The sequence below is a fragment of the Sebastes umbrosus genome, chromosome 8, assembly GCF_015220745.1.
Source record: "Sebastes umbrosus isolate fSebUmb1 chromosome 8, fSebUmb1.pri, whole genome shotgun sequence".
Classification (NCBI taxonomy): Eukaryota; Metazoa; Chordata; class Actinopteri; order Perciformes; family Sebastidae; genus Sebastes; species Sebastes umbrosus.
In genome coordinates, this window is record NC_051276.1 from 25,637,338 (window position 1) to 25,654,775 (window position 17,438).

A 17,438-nucleotide genomic window follows, 5' to 3' on the forward strand; every position below is an offset into this window, starting at 1 on the left:
ATTGAAAAGTTGGGAAGGTAAACTGCCAACAAAGGTTAAGAGATACTTTATCCAGAGGAGTCGACCTTTAAGCTAAAGGTCAGTTGAAGCTCTCAGAGCGCTGATGACATTTAAAGCTCACTTGAGCTGCTGTTGTGCTAAAACTGAGTCTGCTCCTACTCTCTTGATATTAAACTCACTTCTTTCTCCCTCTCAGTCTTCAACCAAAGCGTCTTTTAGCTCAGAAACATAAAATACTGAATCAAAACTCCCTTTAAACTAAGAGGTAGCAGTAGGTGAAATAAAGCATATTACTGTATTGTATGTACATGCTTTTAGTTCTGGTATAAACATTTCCTGCAGGACGTTTTAACCTAAGTAAACACAAAAAAAGCTTCATTGTTCCCCACATGAACTTGGATATATAGAAATTAGTTCCTCTATTGTCACAGCATCAGACTGTTCTTAGGTTTATGTGCAAACAAATGTGGTTAAAATACTGAGAATTTACCCAAGAGCCCTCCTGTTACCCAAGTTCTGAGTTACTGTTGTTGCAAGTTAGTTTTTGTTTTTTTACTAAATGAATAGCAGGGCTTGTCTTGTGCAGAATTAAACTCTGCCAGTCTCTACAGCTGACACATGACACCCCCTCACCCATCCCCAAACACACACACACACACACACACACTTCCACATGGCTGCACTCACAAATAGCTCCTGTTGGCTTGCCGTCATGGCTCTGGGTATGAAAAGGACACTGCTGGTAATGAGGTCGCTCACTCGCCGATTTGTTGCCCACCAGGAGGGACAGAAGGACCAGAAACCAGCATGTCGGACCAGTCGGGGTTTGACACGGATGTATGGACCCTAACCCGGTTCGTCATCGAGACCGGCCGCCAGGCCAAGGGGGCGACCGGTGAGCTGACCCAGCTCATCAACGCCATGCTGACCGCCATCAAAGCCATTTCCTCTGCTGTGCGCAAGGCAGGCCTGAACCACCTGTAAGTACTGAGGTACTGGAATAGGCTTAATGGGAACCATAATTTATATCTCTCGGATTAAACAAAGACTAATGTGCAGATCTGATCTTTTTATAAGAAATAATACAACTTGTGTGGCTTGCATCCCGCCACGGAGAGGTCAGAAGTCAAGGTCGGCTGCAGAACAGCTGGTTGGACTTCAGTGTCTGCGTCACTCCCAGTAGATTTAGGAGCCAAAGAGTGAGTCAACGGTTGAGGCTGTGTTCCTTGAGGATTTAAAAGTTGTCAGATTTCAACACTCAACCACAGTGGAGAGCTGATATGATTGATTGTCCTGTATGCCGTAGAAGTCACGCTGCTGTATTGGAAGCGACAGTGAGCTTTGTAAGATTTTAGGTGCATTTCAACACTCTAATCTGGAAGTGATAAAAAAAAGACTGTGCAGCTTTTTCAGTGTCTTTTCTACCAAGATAACTAGTTCTTTGTCCAGGGCATTGACGACAGTGTTCTGGAGAACTATGTGAATTCACATAGAGGCTGAAATGGGTTGATTTCTGACTGTGGTTCTGAGTTGAGTCTTTTTGGCAGCGCTGCCTTTTAGTCCAGGCGTGGCCCTGTCTCTAATCTTAGCCTTGCACAATCAAAACCTGAACATACAGTAAACATTACATTAATGGATGAGGGACACACAGCCTGGGACAGTCCTTAAAGACCATTAAGTACCAGCAAACTTAGTATAAAGTAATATTTTACCAATTCCTAGCTGATATTCATGCAGTAATATTGAAAATAGTAGCACTTTACTTCAAGTCTCCCTGTTTAGCATTTCATGAGAAGGATCCAAAAATGTAATACATGGTTTATAACACACTATAATGTAGTTGTACACACATGTAGGGATATTTTTAAGAGTTTTACTACATTGTCCTTCATTATCTGTTTATACACACCAGTGTCTACTTATGGTGTGATCCTTGATGCATGTGGTGCCCACAGGAGGAGCTACAAATACATTAAAGGTGCTAAATGTGAGATTTGGAGCATTTCTGTTGCCTCCACATGGCTCTCACATGGCGACGGCTGAGCCAGCGGATTGTAGCTAACAGTGCAAACAGTGCTAACAGTGAAAGCAACGGCAACAATGCTGACAGAGCTAACAGTATTTACCTGAGGGGGAACCGGCACGGCGTTATCAGCTGAAATGCTGAATTCACAACAGGCAGCGATGAAGTGCGGCTCGCCACAATAATTATATTTTTCTGCGGCCGGGAGGCGTGTTCATGTGTTTTCTGGTTGGAAAAAATTCTTTGCAACCTAGGTCAACATGTCACAAGAGTCACAGGATCTGTTTACTGATTGGCTGCGGGTCCTCTCTGGCTAAAAGTTAAATTTTCCCAACTTTTGTTTGGAAAAATCAGAATCAAACAACCGCAGCTCGCTGAGCTCGGGACCGGCCGCCACAGCTTTTCATAGACATTGCACGGCAGTTCGCAGCAGACCGCACTTCACCGCTGCTCTGGTGTGAATTTGGTGTACGAAAATATCAATACACATGAGTATCGCGATATTATGTTTTATGACACTGTATCCATTCTCAAAAACTCTATTGATTTTTAATTTATAGTTTACATGCAATGATTCGTGGCAGAGGTTCATTTTCTGTTGATTTTTGATGTTGGATGTTACAGCGACTGTGATGAATGCAAGTGCAGACCTCATAGTTCTGATTGCATAAAACAGTAAACTTTTTTTACTCAGATTTCATTCATATGGCGGCGTGTTCTTTCTACTATGACACTTTAACTAAAAATTGTATTATATAACAGTATAATGTATTGAATGGTAACCCCTGTTTCATAATACTAGCGTATTGCCAGATTCTTGCCAATACCAAGCCCTACATGTATCTGCTCACAACTACATTATAGTGTGTTATAAACTATTAAATATGTATTCACTGCCTGTGAACGCTGAATCGGGGGACTTGAATGACCTGAAAATGTTCCATATGAAGGAGAGTTACTGAAAGTGTGCCAGCTCATAAAGAATGAATCATTACGTCATCACATTGAGATTATGTAACCAAACACAAAGCAGCATTGTTTGAAACCGAAGTGAAGATAATTGATGTTCACAAGGCGACTAAATGCATCTTTTACATGTGACTGCTGCAGTGGCCATCTTGTCTTTGTCTCCACCAGCTCTACGAGTTTCTACGAGAAGCTGAATCTCTTTTTCTTTCATCAGTTTCATTCTAGCAAGTGTCATGTCTCTCAAGAGTGGTGGAAGAAGTATTCAGGTCCTTTACTTCAGTAAAAGTATTAATACCACACTGTGAAAATACTCCAATACAAGTAAAAGTCCTGCATACAGAACATTACTTCAGTATAATCAGCTAACATTCCACCACTGTGTGAGACTAAAGCTTGACTATTGATTGATTGATCGACTGATTTTGATTGATTGATTGGTCCACACAGGCAGGGCTTGGCGGGCTCCGTGAACGTGACGGGGGACGATGTGAAGAAACTAGACGTGCTGTCCAACGACATGGTCATCAACATGCTGCAGGCCTCCTACGGCACCTGCTGCATGGTGTCAGAGGAGAACGAGAAGCTCATCATCACCCCCAAAGATAAGAGGGTGAATGACGATGGAGGTTATTTTCATGCTTAAGTTGCATTAGGGAGACGTTTTGTGTAGGAATACACTTGTCCTATAATAATGTAGGCTACTGAGGGGAAACGTTCTCAGCACACTGATAGAAACTAATCAAAAGTAAGTCAGTGAATGCTCCATTCACAGAAAGTTTGCCACATTAACTAAATCTGCTGAGAAGAGAAAAATGTGTTGAACGCTCAGTTTACCTCATGATCTCTTCACACTGATAAAAGTTGAAACAGTTCCCCTTTATTTCCACTTGGTGCCACCAAACCAAGTGTGAGTTTATACGAGATGTGGCCGAAAGAATCCACAATCTTAGATGATCTCTGTTATGATTATTTCTTGGAATATATGGGCTATACATTTTCATTGTTTATTAGTAGCCTAACATTTAAGAATTACTTATGAATTTCCCTGAAACTTTCTCTAGACTCCAAAGTGCATGCGCTGCTGCACGACATCCGGGGTCATTTCTCTTCAAGTATCCAAAAAAAGTTTAGAGGATGGAAGGATCATGTAGTTCTGAATTGTTAATCACATCTGTGTATTTTTAAACTTTAATCCTGAGACTTTATGTCAGAGTTATAGCAATGAGGTTTCTTATTCTGGAGGATGTGTTTAGAGGAATTACAAAAATAACACAGACTAGAAGATGCTTGTGTAGTAAGTGACTGTTTAGTCTTGAATACAGTAAAAAAAAAAATAAAAAAATAAGTTGAGTTGAACCTCTTGAGTTCTACCCCGACATGTGCTCTTATATCTTCTGAATGAATATTAAATATTGAGTGAAACTCCTAGCTGCTGCTGAATTATCATCAATTATTAAAAACTGACTAACAAAGGAGACTAGTATATTAATATCAGATCTTACAGCCACAACTGACATAAAAAGGGCATGAAATAAATGGAAAATAAGTCTTTTATAAAGAGAAGCAGGTTAAATGTGAAATAATTAAAATTTCAATTAAATGGAGTGACTATTTTTTTCTAATTCTTAATAATAATATTTTGTGTTTTTGTCACAGGGAAAGTACGTGGTGTGTTTTGACCCTCTGGACGGCTCCAGCAACATCGACTGCTTGGCTTCTATCGGCACCATATTTGCCATCTACAAACGGGTGAGTTTGACCTCTGTGGAGATAAACAAACCATGCAGACACACTGAAGAGAATATTCTGATACCACAAAGTTACAAATTATTATTAGTATTTTTTTTAAAAAGGGGATTAAAGTGCATGAGGCTCATTCCAAATTATAAGATAAAGCATGTATTGTTCTAGGAGAGGATGCAAATTCCCTGCTGCAAAAACAGCAGAACGATTGTGCCAGAAGTCACATGATATTTTTCTCTCTTGGTAGGATGTATTTATTTTTTATTTTTGAAGCATTAGAAATATGATGTGTATTTGTTTGATAGGTATGTTTTGTATTTACAAAACAAAATGCATTAGTTTGTCTGTCTTTACACAACATTTACCTGTGTTGTGCTTTTCAATGTAACTGTTTCAAATGTTTGTAAACTGATGATCTGATCTATTATTATCATTGTAAATAATCTGTCATCTGAATGAATTAATTTAATTAAGGACTGATTACATTGTATGCAATTTTACTTTACTACAATTCTGCAGTTCTTTGTACAAAATAAGGATAAATAACTTAAAATAAAAACAAATAAATTAAGTAAAGCAAGCAAGAAATATAATATAGCTTTTTTTAAAGTTTTGAATAACAGAAATAATAATTATGATAACAATAATGATAATAATAATAACAACAACTACAACAACAATAATAATAATAATAATAATAATGATAATAATAATAATAATAATAATAATAATAATAATAATATCTGACAGAACTACACTAATCACATTTTATTAAATTTGAATATGCAAGTGTCACAATAGTATATGTTATATATTAGAATATTGTGTAAATACCAGATCTTGAAAGTGCAGTAACACTGTGCAGACACAAGGGGGCACTGCTGTCCAGCTAATCGGAGTTTAATCTTTCTAAAGGAAGTCATTTAATCATTTGCAGGATTTACAGACTGTTGTTTTGGCCTAGCAAGAAGAGAGACTGTGCAAGAAATGTATACATGTAATTAAGACACACTGTCGTCTCTGTTCGAGCCTTACTGTGGGATATAAAAAGAGATGCACACAAACATTTGGGTTTGATTGAATATGAATAGATTTAATTTGTCTGTTTGTGTTTTTCTGTTTTGTTTTACCTTAATTTGCACAAGTAGTAAGTGTACGTTCGACATATTTTTTATTGTGAAAACAACTTTGGCCCCATTTATCACCCTCACTATAGTTGTTGATTGAACCCTTTTCACTATAGATATTTTTGCATACAATCCTTGAAAAAAACTCAACTTTATTTATGAAGCACCTTTCATACAAACATGCAGCCCAAAAGTAACATAGCAAGAATAAAACAACACAACAAAAAATAAAAAATAAAAACAACAAAAAGTGGTAAATACAAAAATAACATCAATCAAATCAAATGAATCAATCATTTAAATGTTGAAAATAGAGTAAAATAAAATAAAATAAAATAAAATAAACAACAGGGATTATTCAATTATTATTTATTTTTTATTAATAAAATTATTAAAGTTTAAAAACTAAGGCATTACTCTAGATTAAAAATACATGTCTTTAATTTACTTTTAGAAATACAGAGATAGTTTGCCATTCTAATATTCAGCGGCAGTGTGTTCCACAGTTTAGGGGCATAAAAACAGAAGACGCTTTGACCGGTACTTTTATGGGACACATAAGGAACATTTAAAAGAAAAGTGGTGGAAACAGGTTCACATTATCTGGGGCACTGAAGTCTGCAGGATACCACTGTTCATGTTTTGTGTTTGGGGGTTCAGGTAACAGAGGGGGAGCCCACAGAGAAAGATGCCCTGCAGCCAGGACACAACATAGTGTGTGCCGGCTACACCCTTTACGGCAGCGCCACCCTGGTGGCCCTCAGCACCGGCGCCGGCCTCCACTTCTTCATGTTGGACCCTGTGAGTACTTCACACTCACTACTAGTAAATGTCTCCAGGTTTCCTCGGATATCTGACGTCCACTGCTGTCTTCTTTCAACTTTAATGTCTCTTGCTGTCACTGTTTACAGTTATATGCTTTTATTGCCCTATAGCTCTATTTTATTTGAGAAAACACACAATTATCCTGTCAATCATTCCTTCCTCCATGCTGCACGTCTCCAGAGTGCTATCAGGGACGGAGAGGACTGTAAACACACATAAACCCTGTTTTATTTGGTAGAAAGTGTGTGTAACTTTAACTATCCTCTATAAACCCTTAAAGAAATCCAGCAGAAGTATAAATTATGTTATGTTTGTAGGATTAGGGCTGTCAATCCAAAGTGGCAAAAGGGCACTGACCATGCGGCGGTATCTGATGAGTTGGGAGCGAGAATATGATGCTCCTACACTCACACAGGAGAAGCTTCAGTTGGATGCAATCTGCAACCTCACCGCTAGATGCCGCCAAATCCTACACACTGCACCTTTAAAACAAATCCAATTATAGTGAATTTAATTAAAATTCTCTGCCTAATGAAATAAACTGAATTGTTTCAATAAATCCAGTCTCGTGGTTTGCTCTGACTAAACATCCACCTAAGCATTACGTTGTTGTTCCTCAGGCCATCGGCGAGTTCATCCTGACGGAGAGGAACGTGAAGATCAAGCCGAAGGGGAAGATCTACAGTCTTAACGAGGGCTACGCCAAGTACTTCCACCCCTCCATCAACGAGTACCTCAAGCACAAGAAGTACCCAGAGGTGAGAGCATATTGCAAGATGAAACTACTGTGCACATCACAAACATCATTTTGACATTGATCAGTTCTACTTTGTGTTTGTAGTTTTGAATATAATACCTTTAACTAATAGAAATGAGCATCTATTTTGCTGACACACACACAGATACACTTAAGTCCTGAGGCAGGATTTCAAACACCAGCGGCCTCTCACACTCATCATGTGAATCCTGATGAGGCATTTTCTCTGGTAGAATAACTTCACATGAGGACCTGTGGTTGGCAGCACACAAAAAAAGCAGTTTTTTTCCCCAGATGATCAGCAGATTGGAGATTTAAATGTTTCCCAACAGCAGAAATTATTTTATTAATTTAATTTATGTTAACAACTCAAGTGGAAGAGATACTTTTTCGTCCTTTTCAGCTTAATTCTTTTTGCTAAAATATGGAATTTGCTTCACACCTCTGTTCATTTTATTGTGAAAATGAATAGTGATAAATAATTTATCTTTTGAACTATACTCAAGTTAAAATCTGGTTGGCTGATGGTTCGCTGCAACTCAAATAGACGGAGTGACAGTGAGATCAGTAACTGAGTATTTCACCTTTGTTTCAGTGGTAATTTTACACTTTCATTCAAATAAAGTGGCAGAAAGTCATGATAGCTAACAAAGAGCGACTTTGGCTGCAGTTTAAATGTGTCATGGAGCTTTATTGTTTGAACAAACACATGCAACATAAATATGTTGTCAGTTTAAAGGAATTTATAGAGGAAATATAAGGTGAAAATCTTCAGTTTAAAGGGTTAAATTAAAGATGCTTCATGCAGCCATTAGGTACAATAGGCAGAGAGGGCAAAGGGTTACCATCCTGACCCACAGACATGTGATCGCTCAGTCGAGCGTGACCGTTCGGTTCAGACAGGACGAGGCTCGGTCAGCTGAGCTGCAGGATGGCGACACATTGCAGGAAACATGGTGTTCCTCAGGAAGCTGCAGCTTCTCATCTGGAAACTCTGATCTCCACACAAGCATACACAGCACTTCTGCAGCACGGACACACATAACATGACATGCAAAGTGTTTGCTCATCAGTGACGGGTACGCCATGTACCTCACTGTTATGAAGGACATATCAGCTTGAATGTCCGAATGTCTCTGAGGCTTCTTCTTCACCAAAGTTAATCAGACTCAAATAAATGTGTAATATTTTATTTTCATTCAGGTTTTTATCAGTTATACAGCCTCAACAGACCTGTTTTAAAGGAATACCCCACTTCAAACCTGTACTTTGAGTTAAAACCACGGCCTGTAGGCTTGAAAGATTTGCTTGAGGACAACAGCTGTAGTTGGCTGTAGTGATTCCAACAGGGTAATGGCAAATAAAGTAAATAAAAGCATAAAAAAAATCCAAAGAAATCTTTCAAACCACTCTCGTCCATCCTGTTTACTCAGTATGTTTCAAACACTTCCACCTAAATGGATGGATTTCTGTTTATATTAGTCACTCGCAGCCGTTTGTGTTTTTTTTTTTAAAGGGCTTAAAACTTTTCTGTTTTTGTTTTCTGCCTTTTATATCTTACATTGCACTACAACTGTAATTCTACATTATTTTACTCTTTGAAATCCTACTTTGCCTTTTTATTTGTTTTTTTTCTTGCCTCGTAGGAGCTCTACAAATAAACTTGCCTTGCCTTTTATGGCAGCCTTTTAAAGATGTTCATTTAATACTAACATAACGTACAAACATTAGCATTATTTATATAGAAGCTTTCATACAAAGAAATGCAGCTCAAACTGCATCTCAAATCAAATATTGTCATGCAGTCATCAGCCACCTTTTCTTAAAGACCTGCTGAGCTTTTAGTGTCAGTTTTAGTGTCTCATGATAGTTTAAAAGTTCAGTATAGTAAGAGCATTACTATAGAATCAAACAAGTATTTGCTATAATCCAAGCTTCTCTGTGCTTTATTGACATAACTGGGCCGGCCGTGCGTGCATTTAGTGCATGTTAGTGCATTTAGTGCAGCGGTTACAGATGATAACCATGGATGTATAAAGAGAACTGGATACAGCGTTGTAGGTGGGCTCCTGTTCATTCCTATGAGAGTTGCTCAGTGGCGCATGAAGCCAAAATGGCTCGACTGCCGAGTGATAAAGTACCCGGATCATCCGGCGATCTTCCGCATCCATTGGGCCCATAGAGCCGGCACCGTAGCGTTTCCTTTAACTCCGCCTCCCAGCCTCGGTCTGGGTCTCATTCACATTAACAGAGGAAGGAAAATAACTCTGGATTCAGCTATTAGTGCATTTTACAACTTTTAGGACCTAATGATTTAAATAAGGGCTATTCAAGAGTTCAAACTGGGAAGTTGATTTACCTAAAAAAATATTATCCTCTGATTTACAGACATCTCAGTCCCAATGTAATTCTATGGGGAAGTCTTTTTGGGCCCAATGGCATCATTTGACGGACACTGAAGTTGTAATACCGCCATTAGCACATTTAAGGATTGTTTCAGAGCCTAGAAATTGTAGTATTTTGGGCATGAAAATAGAAAAAGTCAGTTGTGCCACAGTTTATCTTCTATACTAATATCTTCTGCCAGTTAAAAACCTTCATTTTTGGAACACTCATCATCATGTTACATTTCACACAACTATCATGACGCAGCACAATTCAGCAGTAAACCACACAGTTACTCACTGTGGTATGTGTGTCGAAATAGTACAACTTGTCTCACAAGGTTGAACTGGAAATGTTGCTGAAAAAACCCCACAGGGAAGTTTAAATCTAGTTTGAAAGTGGCATCTTCCTTCTTTAAATATCTCAGCTTATGTTTCAATCCTCTCACGCTCTTCTGTGAACCAGGTGTGCTCTAAGACGGGAAACTTGTTTCCTTTCTGTGGAAACAAAACTCTGTGGCAGAACTGATTCCCCAGACTTCAGCCTAAGGGGAAAAGCCTGAGAGCTTTTATTAATCAAGCCATTTTTAATAAACAAATGCCTCTTAGATGTTAATAAAGTAACATAAGTATTGTTCCAGTTTCCAGTTTTCCCCTCTGTAAAGTTTTTCCCCAAATTAAATATTCTCAAAGGACACATGCATAAAAAAAGAAACATACTAGTGCGCATGAATGAAAATAAATGGACAAAATAAAGTCTACAGGTGCTTGGCTAATGTTTGTCAAGAGGGAAGGCTTGCACAATAGCAACAAGCTTTTCCTCATGACAGGTAATCTGGCTTTTGGCAACTTCCCAGTGGAAGACAACCCTATTTCCCCTAACCGTTGTCAATATGCAAGAGGTGTGCATTTGAGGTCTGCACTAGTTTTTAGCTAGTTTTGAATGCCCCCTGGAGTGTCCCATTTTCCACCTCTTTTATGCCTTCAAGAAGGCCGTCGTCACACCCTGATTGGTCTAAGGGGAAAATAAACCCAGGTGCTTCCAACTGTCATCAGGAACCATGCATCCACACCCTGCACCACAGGTGATCTGAATCATTCACTAATTACCTCAGGAGTCAGCCCAAATGAATGTGGAAAAAATATTTTTCATGAAAGACAACAAAGACACAATCCCCAGAAAATAGGTGACTGCTTTTACAATATTAATGTCAAACGTGTGCAATATTACTTCTTTTCTGTTTTTTTTTAGCTTACTTTACCTTTTTTATTTTACTTATCTTATTTACTCATTTTACTAAATGTATGTTACTTAATTGTTATTCTTTTAGGCACTGGTGCTAGAAATAGTACTTTTTATTTAATACACTTGTATTTTATACACTTGAACTAGTTGTAATTTTGAGCAAGCTGGCACAAGAATTTCCCTCGGGATTAATAAAGTTCTATCTTATCTTATCTTATCTTATCTTTTGGCAACTCGGCAGTCAACACAGTTTCACGGAAGTCCGTCAAATAGTCACAAAATTTAATCTATTTGATTCGTGTACATAGACACGAATTTCCCTTTTTTTTCGTGGCGCTCAGCTTGACTTTCAACATGGAATTTTTGTGCTTTTTCCTATGAAAGTCCAGCACCAGTCTTTTCATAATAAAACTACTTAATTAGGTTTAGAAATGGATTGACTTCATTAGGCTCAGGCAACAAAACTACTTGGTTAGGTTTAGGAAAAGAAAAAAATTGGGGTTAAAATGACATCGTAAGTGCCGTACCTTAAGTGCGGAAGTTATGTGACAACTAAATCAACTTTGACTAGTGGTTACACACGGGACATGAACCGATCTCCTGGGTAAATGTCATGTGTTTTTTGACCCACCAATCCAACCCGACCTCCTCCCTACGCGACGTTCACCGCTCTTTATAATTCTGGTTCACAATTACGCTGGTTACATACGATTTGATTTTGTGCTGACCATCACAAGAAAAAATGTGAAACTTGTGTCTATGTACACGAATCAGTGCATTAAATTTCGTGGCTATTTCACAAACTGCAGTGCAACTGGGCTGGACCATCACAAGTTGCAAAATACAGGATGACTTTCAAAATTGAAGGCTGGAAAATCTGGAAAATAGATATTATAATAACTATCTTTCTTACTATTCCACAAATCTTTTCATAACCATCTGCCAGAGACGCAACCTCAATATAAAATCGGATTATGTCGTCAGTCTGATTTTCATCAAAAAGGTCAAAATGTGTTCAATTTGGAACCAAGCATTTTAACACTAGATGGTTTTCTAGTACTGACACTTAGAGAAATATTAGGTTGCAAACTTGTCAGCACTAATAAACTTTTAGGATTTGTGTACTATTTTTTTGAAGATCATTTTCATACACAACTTTCCCACACTCTCTTGCTACTCCATCTACTCTTTCTTTTTCATTCTCTCTTCCTTTATTTTAGGAAGTTTTGTGTTGTCTCAACCGTTGCCAGCTGGACAGGCTTTCTAAGAGTGTTGCGTTGCGTGGGCGGGTCTGTTTTGGGAAATATTATGCACATAACACACTCACCACTCCCTCATGATGACTGGGAAATGACTCAGCAAGCACATGACTGCAACACATTGTGCCGGTCTGAACACGAGGCGCACTTTAGGGCAACTCCACTCAGAGTTGCTGATTTGTTTTAAATACTCGTTTTAAGAGTGGAGTTTGGTGCACTGAGCGTTGAAGTGTGGAATCAATAAAAGACTTTGACCCGTCTGTTGTTTGCTGTTTAGCTTTTTCTTCATCAGCACGTCAGAACGTCACGATGTTTAAACAAAACAGAACTGCTGTAGCTGCAACTTTCAAATGAGCTGCCTGACCTGTTTATATATTACCCTTATTTTTTAACTATACTGTTTTATAACTATATGGTAAAACATAAATATACATGTGTTAAAACCAGATGTATCAATCACTCTGAACCCCAGAAACTTTAAAAACAGCTTAGTCTGCAAAGTATGCAGTTTTCAACACGTAAACAAAACCCAATTTCATGTCCTATCTCTTAAAACAAATAGAAATCAATACACTGAGCTTTTAAACATTTAAAAATAATAACATTTGTGGCAAATGTCACAAAAATCAGACATCACTTCACAAAACTGTGCTTTGTAAATGATTCCTCCTCATACATTTTTATCTCTGAGTACAAATAATTCAGTTTGTCTTCATCAACAAAGGAAGAAAAGCTTTTGCATTTATTAAAAACGATAATTAAATGCTTTATTAGCTGAATATGTGAATGTCTATTTTGGTGTGAGCAGGGTCTCACATTTTATTTTATTTTAAATCAATTTTTCAGATTTAACTATTTCTTTAAAAACCAAACGGGTCATTTGAAGTATGTTTTTAGATTTAAACATTGAATCATTTTGAGTTTTTTTCTTTGAAATTCACCTTTTTAAATGGAAAAAAGGCAAATGAAGAGCGAGTTATCTAAGCGGTTACAACATCAGACATGTAACGTCCATGTTTGGAAGTTTGCTGACCCTGTTAGCCTGAAGCCACTTGTATCTCTAGATTATAAAAAAAGTCACTTCAGATAGTATATTTAGACAACAGTCTAGCCCTTTAAATAATCAATTATCACACTTACTGGCTCAGGAAACACAAAAAGGCTTTGACTGGATCTGAATTATCCTCACTGGTTGGTGAAGGTTTTATATGAGGAACATATTGAGCAAATGAGTGAACAGAAGAGAGTTGATTTGGCGAGCATCCTGGGCATCGGCCAAAACAGTGACGTGATATTCATATATCATATTTAGAATAACGTTACTATCTGTTATGTTCCTATATTTTATGTGGACCGTTGGCTCCGTGTTACTAACCAGCTTCCGTTTGCAAATCACTAAACATTCTTCACTACATGCACTAATATATGAAATGTCCCATCACTTCCGGCAGGATGGCGGCACTCCGTACGGCGCTCGCTATGTGGGCTCTATGGTCTCAGATGTTCACCGCACCATTGCCTACGGGGGGATCTTCATGTACCCCGCCAACGAGAAGAGCCCCAAGGGAAAGGTAACCGCTGACCTCCACGAAGCTACGTTATTACCACTGCCATGTCAGATTAAAACACAAATAATTTTGGATCAACTTCACTCATCATATACTACAAAAAAACACCTATTCAGACTCTTAAAAAATGTAACTTATGGACAGTAGTAACCTGAGTAACCAGGAACAAAGAGATCTGAGTGCTTCTTCCACCCCTGTTAAAGCCCAATTAAGTTAAGTAAGAGTCTTTTTACACTGTTGTATTGCTTTTACTTGAGTAAAATAAGCCCTTTCTGGCTTAATATGCAGAAATGAGGTCTGCATTACATCGAGGAAGGATCATAGTGCCCTGAGTGTATATTTCCCCTCCTCTCATAAGCCCTGAAGAAAGGGCGTCATCACACACTGATTGGCCGAGAGGGGAAATGAACCAAGCTGCTCTCAGTTCTTAATTATTAGCCTGCTGCAAAGTTATTAAAGAGGAAATTATTCTCTAAAAACACTGTATGAAAAATGAACTTGCTAGTCTTCCTACAAAGCTTTTGACTGCAAAACAACAACACATTGATTCTGTTTAATTTGTGTTTCTTTCTGCATTTTTCTTGAAATTTCCTCCCCAAAGCTGCGGTTGTTGTACGAGTGCAACCCCATCGCCTTCCTCGTCGAGCAGGCGGGAGGCGTCGCCAGCACTGGCACCCAGAGGGTACTGGACGTTCAGCCCGAATCCATCCACCAGCGGGTGCCCTTCGTGGTCGGCTCCACTGAGGACGTCAACGAGTACCTGAGCTTTGTCAAGAAGTACCAATGATTTACTTCGAGATTCTCCAAATGTTTCTATGAAAGGCCAGAATTTTGTTTACGCCAATAAAGTATTTTTTTTGGATGTGTATGTGTGAGATCAGAAGACAATTATTTTGCAATTATTATAAATGTATTAGAGAATAATACAGAATATAACAATATCAAATATTACAAATATTTTTCTATGATCACTGAATAATTGTGCAACACAGAAAAAGAAAAGTTTGTAGTTAATAATTTCATGAAAAATGTAATGAAATGCCAGGAAAAAAACTTTGGTGGATATATACTAGATATTTTATATATTTTTGGGTTTAAAAGTTTATTACTTTACTTTACTCTACTTTGACTTTATTGTCCACCTCAGTGGAAATTTGTCTTTGGCTTCTCTAGTACATAAAAGATAAATTCAAACATGACACAGCATATCACCAGGACAATAAAAAAAAATAAAAAAAACAACAACAACAAAAAAACAAAAAAACATTAAAAACAAACAGATTATTTAAATCTGTTGAATATAAAACTCCTAAAAATCTAACTGTAAAATGTAAGTATTTGTTGTTTTTTTAAAGGCTGCTAAAACCCCAAAATACCCCGAAATATCTGTGAACACATTAAATGAATTTCCATCCACCTCCATTGTTGTCAACTTTGGATCATGAAACCAACACCATCTGCTGAGCCGGACACCACCAGGGAGGTGAGACAGGATGTTTTTGTGATTATGTGAACTGACCCTTTAATCATTCTCTCACACTCGTGTCCTTTCTTTAGGTTGCACAACACCAGCTGTTTGTTCTGCATATCACTCTGGACTGACCTCAGAGGTCAAGTAAATATGTTACAGAAGCTGGTACACACACACACATCCCTGTATTTCTATCTTTGTGAGGACACTCATTTACATAATGCATTCCCGAGCCCCTTACCCTAACCTTAACCATCACAACTAAATGCCTAACCCCCACCCTTAACTAGATGTACAAGCACACACACACACACACACACACACACACACACACACACACACACACACCTTTACCCTGACCGGCTTTACTGTTCAGACAGTTTTAATACTGTTATTTGGGTCAGGTCGCATCTGACCTAAAACAACTTGTTAAAAGAGAAAGCTTCACTGGACTTTAACAGTGGTGGAAGAAGTACTCTGATGTTTTGCTTAAAAGTAGCAGTACTCCAGTGTAAAAGTACTCTGTCCCACGTAAAAGTCCTGCATTCAAAATGTTACTTAAGTAAAAAAAAATATATATTAGCATCAAAATATACTTTAAGTACCAAATCATTATGTAGAATAATATATATTATAATATTTGATGCAATAATGTGTAAAGGTGGATCTATTTTTATTACTGCTGGGTGGCTTGTGAATTCCCCCCCATGGGGTTCAATCTTAAAAAAGAAACTTTAAGATTTAAAGTGGGGCTTTTGTGTGATTCTTTATGAGAAACTCAGTTTTACAGATGTGTCGATTGAATCAACTGATCGATTAGTCGACAAAGAATTTCTTTGGTCAATGACAGCCCTAGAAATGTGTATAAAGGGGATTTCAATGAAGATAAACCAATAAACAAAATAAAGCCTGCAGGCGTTAAGGTTAAAAACTCTTGCAGGAACAGCACTAAGGTCTGCCCTGATGCAGGTAACATATAGTGGATATTTATACTTGGATATTTTCTGAGATTAAAGTGGCAAATTTATGCGGAAAAAAAAGTCACAAATTTACAAGAAAAAAAGAGTTTTTTTTTGCAGTGCAATGCCTTTTTGCTTTAATTCTTCTGTATTTTAACAATGCATTGAAATTTCAGCTGTCATGCATTTTCTAGTTTATTTTGTTCCCAACTCATCCCCACTCATAAAAGTGTTGTGACCTAATATTTTTTATTCTCTAAGACCTTTAATTACCAGTGATTAGGCAGAAATGAAGTAGTATTTTGAAATTCAGTGCCATCTACTAGTGCTGAAACGATTAGTCAATAGATTAATCAAACAACAAAAGATATATCATCAATAATATGACAATTTATTAATAATTTAACTAATATATTAAGCAAAAATGCACAAAATGTGCTGCTTTTCCCTGTTTTTATATCATTGTATATTGAATATCTTAAGTTTTTGATTATTGATCAGACAAAACAAGACATTTTAGAGACATAATCACCATTTTATCATGAACTTATCTTTAAATCATTTAGTTTATATTAACCTAAATTAATCAACAATTACAGTAATCATTAGTTGCAGACCTCAAACCTTTAGGACTCATGTAAGGTGACCACTTCTCCCCCGCAGTAAAGGGGCGACTGTGTTTCCTTATGAATCAACGCTATTGTTAAAGAATCAATAATCCTATCAGATCCCAGTACCAGACGTCAGGGAGCACAGCTGCTTCTACATGAAATCATGTGATTCAAGTCTTGGCTCTACACGTCAAACCAGCATGTGGGATTAACAACAGTTAAAGCCTCATTTAGTGCTCTGAATACCAAAATTTACAGATAAATCAGGTCCAGAAATTATTTTGTGGTCAATTCTATAGATCTATAACAGCTGGAAACATTGTGTATATGTGGGATATTTACTGACGTATTTTATAGCGTAGAACAAAACGTTAAAATCTCTTCAGCTTCTGTTAAACACAGACTTTGTTTCACAGCTATCAAAACAGTTTACAAATGCTTTGCCATATATAGAAAGTTTATTACATTTACTATTTTTAAGAAAACGTTTATGGGT

At 37.5% G+C, this 17,438-nt stretch overlaps 1 protein-coding gene across 1 annotated transcript; it reads left to right on the plus strand.

Moving 5' to 3' along the window:
• Nucleotides 1-715: 715 nt before the first annotated feature.
• fbp2 (fructose-1,6-bisphosphatase 2) lies at nucleotides 716-14,769 on the plus strand. Its single transcript, XM_037776875.1, has 7 exons — nucleotides 716-980; nucleotides 3,440-3,602; nucleotides 4,649-4,741; nucleotides 6,523-6,663; nucleotides 7,308-7,445; nucleotides 13,785-13,904; nucleotides 14,503-14,769. Exons 1-7 carry the CDS (start codon nucleotides 808-810, stop codon nucleotides 14,686-14,688), a joined length of 1,014 nt encoding a protein of 337 aa, XP_037632803.1. The 5' UTR covers nucleotides 716-807; the 3' UTR covers nucleotides 14,689-14,769.
• The last annotated feature ends 2,669 nt before the right edge of the window (nucleotides 14,770-17,438 follow it).